This window comes from Pinus tabuliformis, chromosome J, assembly GCF_031772625.1.
Source record: "Pinus tabuliformis cultivar Carrire ecotype Pingquan chromosome J, CPIR1, whole genome shotgun sequence".
NCBI lineage: Eukaryota > Viridiplantae > Streptophyta > Pinopsida > Pinales > Pinaceae > Pinus > Pinus tabuliformis.
The window spans coordinates 68,076,822-68,093,256 of NC_142295.1; the positions used below are offsets into that span (position 1 = coordinate 68,076,822).

Consider the following 16,435-nt stretch of genomic DNA (forward strand, 5'->3'; position numbering starts at 1 on the left):
AATATCAAAGAAGACGCTGCCTACCAGTTTTGAAAGACAACCAAGGCATTGAACAACTATTTGCGTTAGGATGTAGTGAGGGAATCGAAGGAAATTTGGCAGCCCTAAGTTGCCATTACTATTGCCAATCACACATTCAATAGTAACCATAAAAGGTAGCCACATATAAACAGAACCTCGAGGTGTTGACAGTCAGAATCTATTGTAATAGCTTTGACGTATATATAGTTTTATGTTTAGATGAGAATGAAGTGGGCTTCATCCAGGGTTCGGCTCAATCCTCGTCCATTCCATGCAGTGGTGTTTAATTCGCCAAGCAAGAGAATATTACGTGAGTGTTCAGAGTTAAATCAACAGAAATCAAGGACGTGTGATTGTCAAATTATTGCTCCTCCCTTATGATTGAGCGCTTGATGCGATGGTCATTATCCTTGGGTGATACTTTTATTCCCCATTTTCTATTGAAAAAGTAGCGTTTTTCTGTTCGATTATGATAGGATTGGATGAACGCCAGTTTGGGTGGATGTAGACCCATGTTTTTTTGTGGTGATCTTCAAATGTCTTGAGGATAAGAAAAAAATCCTTGACCAAGGTCCATGGTTTTGGGGATGAGTTGGTCTTCTAGTGAAGCCATGGTTTCCCAACTTCAATCCTCTCACTATGTTGCCGATGACTACTCTAGTATGGGTAAGATTCCCAGTTTTCCCATTCACTTTACCCATCTAGATCTCTTAGAAAAAGTGGGCAATTTTATTGGAAGATTCGTCAAAGTAGACAGGGAAAGACTTTTGAAAGGCATTTTCACCTATGTGTGCATATGTGTTTAGGTAGATCCCAATGAAGTTTTGCGAGATAAAATTGAGCTCAAGTGGATGGGAATTGTGTATTCCCAACCCCTGGAATATGAAAATACAACTTTTCGATATAGGAATTACCAACAAGATAGACACCTTCAAACTGTCTGTCCCTTTCCAATAGGGGCTTCCTCCTTACAGTCATCTAAGAACTCTAGCTGCAGTTGGAGGGATCTTAAGGAAAGAGAGGGATCCAAAATGTAACAACCCTCCCTTGTGTGTCAAACTTTGCAAACCTAAGCTGAGAAAAGCTAGGTATGATGTGTAATATAAAAAGTAAATACATTATTAATAAATTAATCACTTGGAAAAGCGAGACACCAAGAGATGAGATTCTTGCCAAATCACATTGGTGAATGGGAAAGGATAATTCTTTCATGGTAAAGCTTCTCGATTTAATTCTAGATAAGTTGGATGGATTGGAGATAAATATCCATTGAGAAAAACATAAAAGTTGTGCGGGAGAGAAAGGCAATCTTCTATGAGGAAAATCCTCATGGGAGAGAAAGGTGAGCTTTTATGAGATAAGCCTACGCAAATGGATAAAAAGATCCATAAAAGCGAGACACCACTAATGGAAACCATATCATGAAAGAAGGTATTAAATACCCATTGCATAGATCAATTGGAGGCGGTTGATCCATGGCAAGAACCTCGACTTGGTGGTGAACTGAAGAGTCATTTCTAGGTTGGGTAGCGGTGCTCTGTTTTCCAAGTGTCGTTCTCTCTTTTGATCTAGTTTGACTCACTTGCGTGGATTGTTCTGTATGTTGGTTTCTTACCCTCTATGTTATAAATTCCTTAGCATATGAGAGAATTTGCTTGAGTTTTAAATGCACTACATGTGGCGTTAATGAGATGATTTTATGGATGCACATAAATGAAATTCTAATTACAGTCACAGTATGTGGATCTTATGTAGAATTGGTGTTAACCTGTCTTTTGTTAAGATAGTGAATAGTCGTGCTTGAGCCGCTATGCAAATTTGTTAACTATAGAAATGAGGTGGATTCAATCCACTTATGTGTGGTCATAAATAGTATTTCAATTGCCTTACATGTTCAACAACTGCCTCCAAATGCTGTACGACTACCTCGAAGTACCAAATAAAACAATCATGAGATGTTGGAAATATTTATCATGGATATACTACCATAGGAGTACTATCACATGGAGTCTTATGCCCAAACATTCCCTAGTCTCAACCTGTCCTTATATATGCATGTTTAGGAGCTCTTGTCCCAGCTCGTCGGCAGGGTCTGTATTCGCCAATAAAGAGTAGAACGAGGTAAGGGCAAACTAGCTATCCCCTGAACCATTCCCCCGACCAACCAATTGTTAGGCTCACAACCCGGCTAGGCAAGGTCAAGTTTAGGAACAACCTAGCTAGGCGAAGTGAGAGAGTACCGTAGTTAAGCGCTGCAGGGTCAAAGAGAGAAGGTGAAGGGTTGGATGCCTCACCGATCAATGGGCTAAAGTAGGGGTTGGGTGCTTTGTCAAGCCCCCCCCCGCTTCTTATTCACCAGTGTCGTGTCGAGAGCAAGGAACATTCTGGTGAATTCAATATTAAGCATCAATCTGTGATGAAACAGGGGATTCCTCTATAATCGGCTATGGGCTTATCTAGAAGGGCACCTCCTGGCCTTATGACTGGCATCTACACCTCCTTCCTTCCATATGCTAAGGTCAATGGTGAAGTGGGTCTAATCTCTTGCTATGGAACTTCATGCATGGACAAGGAATCAATATCTACCTACTATGCCAAGGGGACTATTAGAAGGGTACTAAATAGGACTAAAGACTATTGACTATTGGAATGGCTAAGTTATACTAGATCTAGATCTTTATCTCGGTAGAGAAGAGAGTAAAGAAGTGAAACGTATAGATGCGAGTATCACATGTCTAGACGAGTATAATATGTATAGAGCTCGAAGAGAATGAAATTCTCTGAGAGCTAGCCATGGCTCAAAGAGCCTCTTTTTAGTTGTTGAATTTAATGTCGACTGCTTTCTCCTTTCCCTTATTTCCTCTCTCTTATTCTTTTTTCTTTTCTCCTTTCTCTTATTCCCCTGTCCTTTCCCCCCTCTCCCTACCCGTACCCCACCCTCGCCCGGACGGCCCTCAAGCGTGCCTTCCCTTATCCTCACCCTATGATCGCTTACCGCTTATCTTTTTTCTTGAACTCGTACCTTTGATGGCTCCTCCGGAGAGCGTTCCGTTCTCCTGCGGTGCCGCCTCTTACCTCTTTCAGAGTAAGATAGACTTCTTTCTTCAAACAAGTAACAATTGTTCGAAAAAAAAGAACAACCAACAACACCCAAAGTACTCATACCGACTTTCTCTCCTACCGAACCGAAGCAAAGCGTAGGTAACCGACTTTCTTTCTCTCGATACGGCAATCGAAGCGAAGCGTAGGTAACCGACTTTCTTTCTCTCCTACCGAAGGTAACTACCAAAGGTAGGCATTCATCTACCGAAGGGAGGACGATAGGTAACTGACTTTCTTTCTCTCGATACGACAACACAACTACCAAAGGTAGGCATTCTTTCCGGCATCTTTCCAACTCTTGCTCTTACCTCTCTTTCCAAAGGAAGGAAGGGGGGTGTGGGGGGAAGGAAGGATCAGCTTCCTTCCCACCGCCAATGAAGGAAGGGGGTTGTAAGGAAAATATTATTAGTGCCAAATGAAAATTTATGTTAGGGATGCTTTCACATAGTTAGTTTTGTAATTATTATAAACATCACATACATAACAACCACAAATAAAAAAAGTATGTAATATATAAGAACAAAACTAATGAAGTTGTTAGTACTAAAATGAGGCATATACTATCACATGTAATCTTAGATATACTTAGTGTGAAACACCATGACATCAATGTCTGAGCAATTTGTAAATGTGCAACAAGGGCTCAATAGGGGGCTAATATTTATTTGATAGTCACGTTCTTGGCTTTGTTGCTTCATTTGAAGGAAGGAGGACACTATTGAATTATTTCAATTACATGGTTCACACCTTCCAAGTATTAGTTAACTTGCCTAAAAAGGTTCCTAACACAAGTGATCAATGCAAATATCACCCATAGGCTACTTTTGTTCACAAAACTTAACTCTCCCACTTTATTTTTGTAAAGACCCACTAATTCAAGTGTAGCCATGGTAGTTGATGCACAACCTCATGTGCACCAAAAAACATCCCATAACCAACCTCCTCGAACCAAGCTTACCCTTCCACTCCTAACACCAAAATGTGCAACACTTATCATAGGGTCCAAGGGGTATTGTCCTTGGTGGCCTCTCATCACTATTGATAACTAGGGTTGAAATGTCACACCCCATGCTTGTGAAACATCTACATCATTTGGCACATTGAATTCCATCCATGCGCACCAAGTTCTAATATGCATGCATGCTTATCCTATATCTGCTTATATTTAGGAATGCCAACCATGACATAACCATTACAATATCTTTCTTCTTATTCTTCTTCTTCTTATTACTATAGAAAAAAAGGACCCTTTTGTTATTCACGAGGAAGAAAAAAAGCACAAACATTGACAAAAAGATTGTAACTTCTGTCATTACAATGGGTTGCCAGAAGACAAGGCATCACGACCCAGAAGAAGAGAAAAAGAAGTTGTTGTAAAACCAGGGTTTTACAATTTTTTTTTCTTCTGCAAATTATAAGACTGACTAGAAATGACAATAGCATGCAACCAAAAATTGTAGAAAGTGTATTATACAACCACAAAGAGGGCTCTACTATGAGAAAAACGAAGACAGTGACTAGAAATGACATTAGCCTGTAACCAAAAATTCCCGAAAGTGTATTATACAACCATGAAGAGGCCCCTGTCAAGAGAAAAAGAAAGACATTGTATTTGAGGCTAATTGAAAGCTGAATGTAGACTCACTTGAAATTTATAGTAAGCTAGTTGATAACTAATTGAAAATTTGACTTAAAGCTGATTCATATTAGTATATGGGCATCGAATGAGAACTTTGAACTGGGTTGCCAACTAATTCATCATAATATATGTAACCTGTCTCCAGACAAATAATTCTTTTTTAGAGAGAATCTACAGTTGTATTTAGCTCCCTATGGATGTGATGGAAATTGATTTCCTAGAAGTGGTTCTTTAACTCCACAATTTTGCTTTTCCAGGAGGATAAACTTATAACTTCCAACTATGCTTTACTGTCATTTTTTTTTGGCTCCATTACAATATTTGTATGTCAACAACATGGCACACTACAACCAAGAAGATGAACAATTACATCATTAAGAGTTACAAAACCATCTTGCCATCGAATAACCAACATTAATTAAACAACCATTTAACAACATAATAGCAATTACACTATATATATATATATATATATATATATATATATATATATATATATATATATATATATATATATATATATATATATATATATATATATATATATATATATATAGATCACATTACACGTATAAATACCGCATTTCAATAGAAGTTAGATGAATTGCGCTAGTCCCAAAGTTTTGCTTTGACTTGAAATTAAACTCTTCTTCACTTTGTGATTTTTGTGTTATCCACTAGCATAGACCCATCTTAAATATAGATATAATATGAGCGGAGAGGGATCCAATTTCTTCATTGGCAATTATTTTTTATGAGAAAACATTATTTAAATGTTTTGTATTTTTTTTTTTTTTTTTTTTTTTTTTAATTTATTTTGGCCGACACTAGCAAAATTTCAACTTTGATGATGGACAAACATCGCTGTAACCATACTGGGCTGTAGAGTGAGCTTGGCATATTCATATTATTTTCATCCTCAACATTGAGGATTGTGTAAAGCTCAGTGGAAGATGCCCCTTGGAATGATGGACAAACATGGTTGTAACCATACTAGGCTGTAGAGTGAGCTTGGCATATTCATATTATTTTCATCCTCAACATCGAAGATTGTGTAAAGCTCAGTGGAAGATGCCCCTTAGAATAGTTTTGATGCCCCCAAAATGACTACCATTCTCAACCCCTCCCCATGACATTTGAACTTAAGACCTCGTAACAACTAAACCCCATACAAACCAACTACCCTACAACTTATCATGGATCAACCACAACAATACTTATTATAACAATTTAAAACCAATATTTCTAATTACTTTTCCATATTTATCTCATTTACAAACCCCTCAACCCCATCCCATTATTATTACAATAAACACAATAATATATCACCGAGGAAAGAGTTCAAAATTGCGAAAACAAAAAACGCACAACAACCTCTGGTCCCAACATGACAACATGAATGAAGTAGGCCTCTCATGTTGGAGATGATTTAGGGGTTATTCCATGGCCTTCTCTCCCTTTGAAACCCCCCAACCATCCCTGTAATAATTTATTATATTATCTTTAACGATGCTACTTTTACTCTCAATCTTTAACAGCGACCGGCCTTCCCTCTTCAAAACCCTTATATAGAGTGTTTTCTCTCCATCGACCTCAAAAACCCTTATATAGAGTGTTTTCTCTCCGTCGACCTCATTGCCCTTTGCCTTCGAAGCATTTTTGCACAGTTAAATCCTTTGTCCAAAATCCTCGGGGTTTCGCATTCGTGTCTGATATTGGGCGAGTTTCTGGCATATTTTGGATCCATCAATTTCATTCGAGCCCTCCCTCTGTGCACTATCTGGTATTGGGATGGCTGGAACTCAGGAGGATCCTGTTCTTACACGGGCAGTAGATGACGATTCGAGAGAGAATGAGGATGATGCCGGAAAGGAAGAGGACACTGGAGCTCAGGTTGCACCCATTGTTAAGCTTGAGGAGGTTACTGTCACCACGGGCGAAGAAGAGGAGGATGTCCTTCTTGACATGTAAATTTCTTAATCCATGGCTATTTCATGATTTTGTTTTCTCAGTTGAAAGTTGTTTTCATGGCCTCTTCGGTGGCCCTTTTCCTGTGCACATAAATGGGACCTCGACTATAAGGAAGATGCATTTGGGCAGTTATTTACTTCTAATTTTTCTCCTTTTTAGTAAGATCTGTTTTTATCGGGTTCTCGATGTTTTGTTCGCCTGTTGATGATGATCGGATTTGTCATTTCAATGGGGTGCTAAAGAAACTCTATGGTAGATGCATTTAGCGGGCTATGGTTTGTTTTATCGGGTAATTAGGGTTTTGCTTTTCTGTGTATTTTGTGAGTTTCTTGTTGTTTTGATGTCCCATTGATATTTTGATCAGCATTTTTTGATCTCATTATGGTCTGTAATAATTGTTTTCCTATGTTGATAGGCTTCCGATGAAGATTTTTTCGGGGATGCATTTGATGGTTTATTTGTTATCATTGGGGGTTTTGTATTTTGACGAGTCTTTTTATATTTTGTTGAACTATAGGCCATCCTTTTTTCAATGTCTTTGAAGAATCTATGATGGTTTCTCTGTTATTCTGGTTTAGTGGGGGGTGTGATGGTCATTTGTTATTGTTAAGCATACGGGTTTCGTATTTTTTGGTTTTTGGATTAGCCATTGAATACTGAATTGGGCCTATTTGATAATCTGTCTTTTGGTTATTGGCATTAGGGTGATTTGTCTTTTTATATTGTGATGTGGTATGATTCAGGCATATGTCTGTTTTGGTCTTCTGTCAACTGTTTTCGTTGACTTTCTATGATGTTTTGAACAGGTTGTTGATCATTTCTGTACTTTATGGGGATGTATGGGATGAGCATTCTTTTGTTATTAAATAGTTGATGATTTGTATTCTTACATGTTTGATGTTATTATTGAGCTTTTTTGTGGGATCCTTTTCGGTAATGTTAAGGAATATCTCCTGTGTTTTTAATAGGTCGTTGGTAATTTATCTTTGAATGCATTTGATATGGTGGGATATTGCGGACGTTACTTCTAATGGATGCCATGGGCTCTTAAAATGATCCTAATGCAGTTTCATTGTTTGTTAATATTCCCATTCTTTTTTATATGTTTGACCCTGCAGGAAGGCGAAGCTGTACAGGTTTGACAAGGATGGGAATCAATGGAAGGAGCGTGGTGTAGGAACAGTAAAGTTTCTTAAGCACAAGGATACTACAAAGGTTCGGATGGTCATGAGGCAATCCAAGACATTGAAAATATGTGCAAACCATTTAAGTATGTAAATTTGTTTGTTTTTTTTTTTTTTTGTGTAATTTCCCCCCTGAGATTGTAATAGCTTTTCTTACGTCCAAGTTTTAAGAGGCTTTCTGTGCCAAGAATTTGTGTTGATCCTTATTATCTGGATTATGTTTTTTTTTTTTTTTTTGCCTTGCAGTTCATTCCCCAATGTCACTTCAGGAGCACACAGGTAGTGATAAAACTTGGGTCTGGCATGCAACTGATTTCTCAGATGGGGAACTGAAGGAAGAACTCTTCTGCATTCGTCTTGGCTCTGTAGACAGTGAGCACTGTTCTTAGACTCTTCTAATCCTTGTTATGATCTTTTCTTTCTGTCTTGTATTTTTCTTTGATAAAATCAATGTTTGAGTACCTATATTCTTGGATCATTTCATTGAAGGGTTGATTTTGCATATGTTCTTAGGATGCTTTTGTGCAGATTATAGTGGGTTGGTAAGGGATCCCCCTCCCCAAACACCCTATCAGCATAGTTAAGGCTTGAGTTTAGGGTGGCTTTAATTATCTCTGGTAATAGCAAATGATACGGAGGATTGTGCATAACCCACCCCCTTTTTGATTCCAATAAGCAGAGGTGGTCACTATGGTAATCCGATTTCAATTTGTAGTTAGAAAATGGGGTCACAACTTTCCATATTTTTTGTTTTGTTTTGTCTTTTTACATCAAACAATAGTATATTTATTAGAACCATAGTCAGCTAAACAAACAGGAAACAATCTATTTGACAGGTGGAAGAAGTGATAGGCTTAGAGCAATTGAATTGTAGGTCATGCTTCTTGACAAATTGATGAACAGATGTCTCCTTACTTGAGATTTAGGTTGGCACCATGGCACCATCCTATCCATCATTATACACTAATCTTGTCATTATCTTCTTCACTGTGAATAACTGGCCTGTTCCCTACAAATAGATCTGGGCATAGAGGAGCCAATCCAAGAACAGTAATCTCTAGCACAAGACAATATTAATGATCTAAATACCTAATCCTGAAGCTTGAGTTTGATTTTTCTCTACTGGTTTTGAATCTCTAATTGAGAATCTCCCACTCGTCATTATCAAACCTTCTCCTTCATCATTGGCATCAGCTGCACTGCTGAGGTACTTTGGTTGGTTGTCATTGGACTTGAGAGCTTGAAGTTTCAAATGATTATAGTAACAGACAGCCAGAAAAACCAGTCCACACCCACTCAAGTTTATGACTGTAACCTTTTCATTTATTACAGACAAAGATTATGTTATGAGCAGCCAGTCCTTGACAAGACCAGCAACATTCATAGTCAAGGCTGAAGTCTTTCCTATCAGAAGAAACACTGCAAGATTAAGAGCCAAGGCACAAGCAGAAATGTCATGTAATCCAAATCAAAGGAAGAGACCCTGATTATCAGAAATGGGTATTCTACTAAGGCCCAGGGGGTGCTGAGAAAAACAAGGCAACAAGGAGCAACAAAGATGTGATGGGATTCAACTTAATCCCTTTTGATGTTCGTGGAATTTGTATGAGAACCAATTGGGTAGTCTCACATGCAACTGCACTTAACTGGAGAATCACCTCCCATGCATTTATCTTGGCCTCCCCATAAGCTGAAATAGTAACTCCAATGGATATGGCCAACATATTGGCCTCGGGCTCACCTTTATAAGCTTCTTTCTTCAGGGAAACCACAATCAAATACACAGCAATGGGAATTAGAGCTTTCAGCATTTGAAATAATGATACTGAGAGGAAAACATAGGCAGAATTTGAAAACCAGAGACCCAAAGAATACACTTATCAATACTATGGGTTCAACGAGCTTGAAGACTCTTACAATAGCAACAGCCAGTGTTGAGTAGAAGGCCATGTGAATCATGGTGGGACTGATCACACTAAAGTTGTCAAGCAATGGCAACTCCAATGGATATGGCTAACATATTGGCCATGGCCTCGCCTTTATAAGATTCTTTCTTCAGGGGAACTGCAATCGAATGCATATCAAATGGGCACAAGAGCTTTCAACATTTGAAATATCGATACTTTGAGAGACATGCACCAAGGGCTGCATCATTTAGGATTTGTACTCAGTTTAGATGTCATATTCAAGGGGAAGTTGTTATGCTTTTCACCACTTCATAGATTGTTAGAGTGATGAAACAAAAGAGGCTCCCTCTTGAGGCTAGATTATGTCATTCATATCAGCTGTGTTGTTGATGTCCTAGCTCAGCCAGGTCTTGCCAAAACTCTGTTGAGGTTCAAAATTTATTATAAACTGAAATGTCTTCACAAGAATTGACCTCATAAAATGCCATAATCACAAGATATGCCATACATGGCTGTGATTATGGCTCGCAAGACCCTTAGACTTTGAGCAATGAGGCTCGCAACATCACTTATGATTATGCACTCTACAATTCTGTGACCAGCTGAATGTCAAGCAATTGAACCGCGATTTAAATCCTATTTTGTCAGCAATAAGTACTATACTTTGTCTTTATTTAGTGTAGAGAACCAAGCACTTATTCTGCTCATCTATAGAAGGGACAATGGTTGTTTGCCTATGAGGTATAAGGAAATCCTATCAGGAATACCCTAGGTGCCCTTCCTTCGGTACATCTGGTAGTTAGCTAAAAGTGGTTTTTCATGACTCCAGTTCTATTTTCAGTGGGCGGCTTGGCACCATTTTTAGAAAGGAGGTGCAAAGGAGCTGCCTAACTTAATTTGGGTGATTTTAAAATTCCTCTTTGTTAAATTTGGAAAACTTGAAGTTTGGGAAATGTTTATTTTGTATTTTTGACAAAGTTGACCCCGTTGATTAGTTTGCAACTTTACATGTGAGATGGAACTTTATTATTGAACAAGAAAGCTGATTTGGAATTCTTATTTGTTGAGACAAATTAGTTAGTAATGGAATTCTAGCTGATTGCATGAGTTTTTGTTTACTTATGAAGAGATCAAGCCACTTATTGCAATGGTTTAGTGGAAGCCATATTTATGGTTGTTATCGGGAAATTTTGCAGCATTTTCCTCACTTCAGCCACTCAACAACAGTTAGATTTTGCATGAATAGGCCACCCACCTTTGGGAATTTGGGGAGCTATAAGAGAACACTGAATGGCATTATTTTCTAGAGTTTTCTCAGTGAGCAGTCAACGTTCTCTTCCATCCTTCCTTTATCTCATTGCTGCCTACATCTCTGTGCAGTGCATACTATTGCAATCATTCTCATATTTTATTTCCATGATGCAAACAATCTTTTGACTAATACAGTGATGGAGTTTGACCATGCAGTTTCTTTACAGCTCTCCAAATTCGATGGTTGAACATTGTTGTATGTTGCAGTAGTGTGAATGACCTAAGTGCCTGTACTTTGAAGATTTTTTATCACTTAAAAGTGCACAACCATCTTTTCTTCTTTCATATTTGGTGGGCGTGGACTGGGATTTTGCATATTATTTGATCTTATAAGTTTCTTGTGTCCTTGGATGCTTACACATATATCAATGAAAACTACTTTCTGTGCTGATCACTCATATTGACCAAGCATATGCTTCCAAGTGCTGAAAGTGCATGAACACGAGGGACACCCTCCTGACTGGAGAAATGACAGTCCAAACAGAGGAGTAATTAGCTGTGACCTTAGGCTAATTAGTAATTTCTCATAGTTGTTTCTTAGTTTTGCACAAATCAGATCAGAGAGAGAACACTTCCCAATACATAGTATTAACAATTATAAGATGAAGTTTGAATTTAACAAAGTCAAAGGATGAACCGAAGTCTTGGATAGCTAACGCAGATCTGACACCTTCATGAGACAGAAATCAGAATGCATGGACAGAGACTACTAGGAGCTTTCCAGAATATTTCCAATCTAGCTCATGCATGGACGAGCACAAATTCTCTTCAACAAGAGAATGTGCAAGTTAATTAATCTTCAGTAAGTTGACTACATGTGGATGAGATATAGTGAATTATCTACAAGTTGAAAGGTTCTTTAGCAAATCTATGCTAAAAACATGTGGATCTGGATTAGCTTAATCTCCAAGCTAGGTTACAACTGAATGTACATCATGGGGGGTAAACATGCAAGGGTCACTTGATTGTCAACAGCCATATACAAGGAATTCATATCACCCACCTGAGAATCGGGCAAACTGAAAATCACTGATATGTCGATGTTGCATAAGGAGAACACATATTGCCCTATTTCCAGCTAGAGGCCCCATTATAGTCAAGGTTTGCATTTTCAAGACTACAGGGATTGCAATTTTCATTCACAAGAAAATTTGTCCCATTTTCTTACCAGAATATGCATCGAGAAGAGAGGCTGAACCGGTGCCCCTTATTCCATGCCTAATCATCAAGCCCAAAATAACACATGCTTTTCTTGGTGGAAAACATCACTTGTGGATGACAATTTAGCAGAAGCATGAAAAACCATGTGAATGGGATTATCGTGCACCCAGATAACTAAAAAACAAATAAGTCTATCAAGGATTGTGCAGACGGAACTTGGAAGCAGTCGGAAAAATCCTTGTTAGGACTCGAAAGGCCCCAAACATCTAAAAAGGTTGTGAAGGCTTTAGGGAACAAAGCATGATGCTACAATTCCAACACCAGAAGTCAATAAAACGTTTTTTTCTCTTTTACAATGTCATGAAGATCGTAACCTCGAATACTAGAAGAGGTAAGCCAGAAAATAAGGGTAGAGCTCTATAAAAAGAAGCTAATATTTGACAAGCCTGACATTGTGTTTGTCTAATAAACAAAGTTGTCAAGTGAAGCAATTGAAATGGTATATTTGAAAAAACACAAAAGATAGAAGAAAACAATGGGCAGAGTATATGGCCTTCTGATATGGTGGGATCAATACAAATTTTGTACAAGTATATGTAGGGAGATTATGGGTAAGCTAAGACTTCTCCTCGAGCATTGGAACTTGTAATTTTATGTAACCAATGTCTATGGAACTAATTTAGCTGTTTCAAAACCTATCTATTGGAAACTCTTGTAATAAGAAATGAAGAACTATTGCAATTACCCTGTAGAGGCTTTAATAACACCTGGTATTCTGGTTAGTGATTTTATTGGACCTCATGTGCATATCCTACATGCACAGGATGGACTATTCATATGTTACAGGGTATTATTCTTATTATTTAGGGTGCACATCTTCAGGTGCTCAAGAACGATTACTAGAACAGTCAGTTAATTCTGCAATTTAAAGGATGAAAAAGGAGGTTATAGGAGTCTAGTTTTGGTTCTCATCCACAATGTCACACTAGTCTGCCTGGGCATGGTTCTCATGGTTTAATAGTGACTTGAGGAGTCATAATACCACAGATCACTAAACACGAACAGCTAAGGTAGCCCAAGGACAATAGCCATCTTTACACATTAATTAACAGGTCTTACATTAATTATCCTAGGGGGTTTTAATACTTCCAAATGCTTAAAAAACAGTTAGCAGAGCATTCACATTACACATTCCAGCAATCTTTTCTATAAACCAACCAAATGCAGTCAGGAGAGCCCTCCTTTTAAACTATACAACCTTATTGTTAGTATGATCAACCTTATTTTAATATATAGTGTGACAAACCGTATGTGACAGGCAGGTGGAAAACTTTTCTCGCAATTGACTAAGCGACGTCCTGCAAGCCAGACTTGAGACGGAAACCCTCGTCAGAAGTATATGCTTGGCTCTTTTCCAAACAAATGAAGAGTCAATGAGGTTTTGTGTAATCACTTCTGGTATCGTATTGGGTTATTGTTAGAAGCGATAATTGGATTCGAATTCTCATCGAGTGAGTTGTTCTGCTTTCTCAATTTGAGAGGGTTTGTTTGGAGGGAAAAACGAAAGAGGACATACAAGAATAGTGAGGGGAAAGATGCAGAGGAAGAGGATTGAGAACATTGCCAGCAGGCAGGCTACATTTTTCAAATCTAGGTGGATTGCTGAAGAAAGCTTACGAGCTCTCGGTGCTCTGCACTACAGAAGTTGAACTTGTGATTTTCTCCCCAGCAGGAAAGCTCTATGAACTGTTTTTTAGTGCAAATCCTACTATTTTGATTCTAATAATCATGGCTATGCAAACCTCATGAGATTCTTACTAATAACCCCGGTGGTGCAAGCCCTAGTAAGCTCAATGTTGAAAAACTTAGTGTAAAACCTCCAAATCGCTGGTTTTGTTGTAGTGCTTATTGGAGAGTATATAAAAAATTTCACACCTTTTTATGAGACATGGGAGGAAAACATGTTAAAGATTTTTAATAAATATAAAATTTCCAAAATGATGCTAGTTACGTGTGATTCTTTTTTCATTGTTTGTGATTATGAAAAATGAAACTCAATGTTTTTTCATTAGTGCACACATATTTCATTATATAATTGCATATAGAAAAATCATTCCAGAGCCGATAACAATAAAAGTGAAGAATTTATGGTCCAACGTTATATTTAAGGGAGATTTTTAAGGATGACGTTTGAATTTTGTTTTTCATTTTAAGACATTTGGAGCAAATATTAGGAAGGACTTTGAGAAAGGATTGTCCTTGATTTTCGAAAATGGAGTTGTTCCTTTCCAGCCATATGCCCCAAGTGACCATCAAAGGGAGAGCTCATATGTTTTTTGGATGTTTTCTTTATAGCCATTTTTTTACACATATCCATAGAGTCCCCATGCCATTGATGTGAATTACTTGTTCGGTTTTTTTTAACCAAAATTTTTAACCAAACAAGAAAAATTAAAAAAATACCTCAAGATCAAAGACTGAAACAAAGACCTATTGACATACCTTTTAAAGTATGGAAAGAACTTGTAAAATCATATGAGAAGTTGGATGCACAAAGAAAAGCCAGCAATGAGAGCATTCAGGTATTGAATTTTTCATTAAACATTATTTAGAATGTATTAATACTTATAAGTATCTTAGACATGTATTTGTGTGAAAATAAATTGAATTGGTTTATGTTTAAGGACAAGGCATCCAAGGCGAGGTTAACCAAGACAAAAGTCACTCATCGTAGTGGCCAGAAAGGTTTAAAAGCACTGATAACAACCTTTGTAAGTATATTAAACATGTGATATTTTCTTAATAAATTTTGTACTAGAAGAAATTCATTGTTATCTAATTTCTCCCTATTTACTGATTGATAGGAACTAAAATATGGAAGACCTCCAAATCATTTGGAAAAGGAGGTGTTGCAGCAAAAGAGATGGGTTGAATTTGTTGTTTGGATGGACTCTATGGTATGTAATCTTAGTTGGATTTCCAATATACTTTTAAACCATATTTTCATTTTATTTTTTAGTACTATTAGATATTATATCTTACCTCATTTTATGGTTAACATTGTATAACAAAAACATGCGTTGCGTTATGTAGTTAATACTAACATGTAATATTGATTTTTTTTGTCAGAATGCTATAGGATGAGGATGATGGTGGTGAAGGAGGAGATGATGATGATAGTTGCGGTGTTGGTGATGATGTGGATCAGAGTAATGAGGATGGTCAAGATGATCATGAGGATGATCTTGGTGGTGGTAGCTAGGCATGCACATGCATTGTTTTTTATGAAGAAATTATTGTGTAGAATGACATTGTTATGTTTAGATGGGTGTTGTGAATTTACCCTATATCAATGAGACATTTTGATTTTGTAATCATACGATGAGTTTGATTTATGTATGTTGTTAATTTATCGTAGAATAACGATATTCATGAAATATTTTGATTTGTTAATCATATTTGAATTTTACTTGTTTTGATTAAAAATAATACTGATTTTATTAGTATTATGTTGCTATTTTATACATGTTTTGAAAATTGTTAATGACAAATTGTTATTTTTTTGGATGGATGTTGTCAATTTCTCTTAAATTTCTTTACAAATGATTTTGAATTGTGATATCTGCTTTAATGATATTTAGAAACTATCATATATTTCACTATGAATCTATAAAGGGGGTCATATATGTAAAGAAAAATATACTCTATATAAGAAGTCAAATGCGGATGTAACCATGGATGCACAATTGAAAGTAAAATTGGATGTTAAACTAGGAATTAATACAAAATGCAAACAATTGACATACAAAGTGTTTTAAATTAGAAGTGAAAAATTGTGCAATAGTTGACACAAAGAAGGGAACAAAACATGGCATACAAAAGGATATCAAATTGGGCAAAAACAAGGACACATAAATGGGCACCAAATTAGATGCAAAAAAAGACAACAACTAGATGTAAAATAAGATGCAAATTTGAGCGTTAAAAAGAAGCAAAAAACGTTACAAATTAATATGCCAAATGATGATGCAAATAATGGTGTAAATTTGGGATGCAAACTTGGGTGCAAAAAAGGAAAAAAAAAAGATGTAAGAAAAGACATAAAACAAGATGCAAAATGGGGCTGAAAAAAGGTGAAA

General features: G+C 37.0%; 1 protein-coding gene across 3 annotated transcripts; it reads left to right on the forward strand.

The window, feature by feature from the left end:
* Positions 1-6,332: 6,332 nt before the first annotated feature.
* LOC149225549 (ran-binding protein 1 homolog c-like) lies at positions 6,333-15,280 on the forward strand. Of its 3 annotated transcripts, none has more exons than XM_089377129.1 (5): positions 6,333-6,729; positions 7,852-8,003; positions 8,164-8,289; positions 14,981-15,067; positions 15,161-15,280. In XM_089377129.1, the coding sequence occupies exons 1-4, from the start codon at positions 6,554-6,556 to the stop codon at positions 15,028-15,030; spliced, it is 504 nt and encodes a 167-aa protein (XP_089233255.1). In that variant the 5' UTR covers positions 6,333-6,553; the 3' UTR covers positions 15,031-15,067; positions 15,161-15,280. The 3 variants fall into 3 exon arrangements, with proteins under 3 accessions (XP_089233255.1, XP_089233257.1, XP_089233256.1); XM_089377131.1 differs by having other exon boundaries at positions 8,197-8,289; XM_089377130.1 differs by lacking the exons at positions 14,981-15,067; positions 15,161-15,280 and adding an exon at positions 11,021-11,166.
* The last annotated feature ends 1,155 nt before the right edge of the window (positions 15,281-16,435 follow it).

Coding starts and splice junctions, on each gene's coding strand:
- LOC149225549 (XM_089377129.1), top strand. CDS start 6,554: ATGGCTGGAACTCAGGAGGATCCTGTTCTTACACGGGCAGTAGATGAC. Junction 6,730..7,851: donor GAGGATGTCCTTCTTGACAT/GTAAATTTCTTA, acceptor TTGACCCTGCAG/GAAGGCGAAGCTGTACAGGT. Junction 8,004..8,163: donor AATATGTGCAAACCATTTAA/GTATGTAAATTT, acceptor TTTGCCTTGCAG/TTCATTCCCCAATGTCACTT.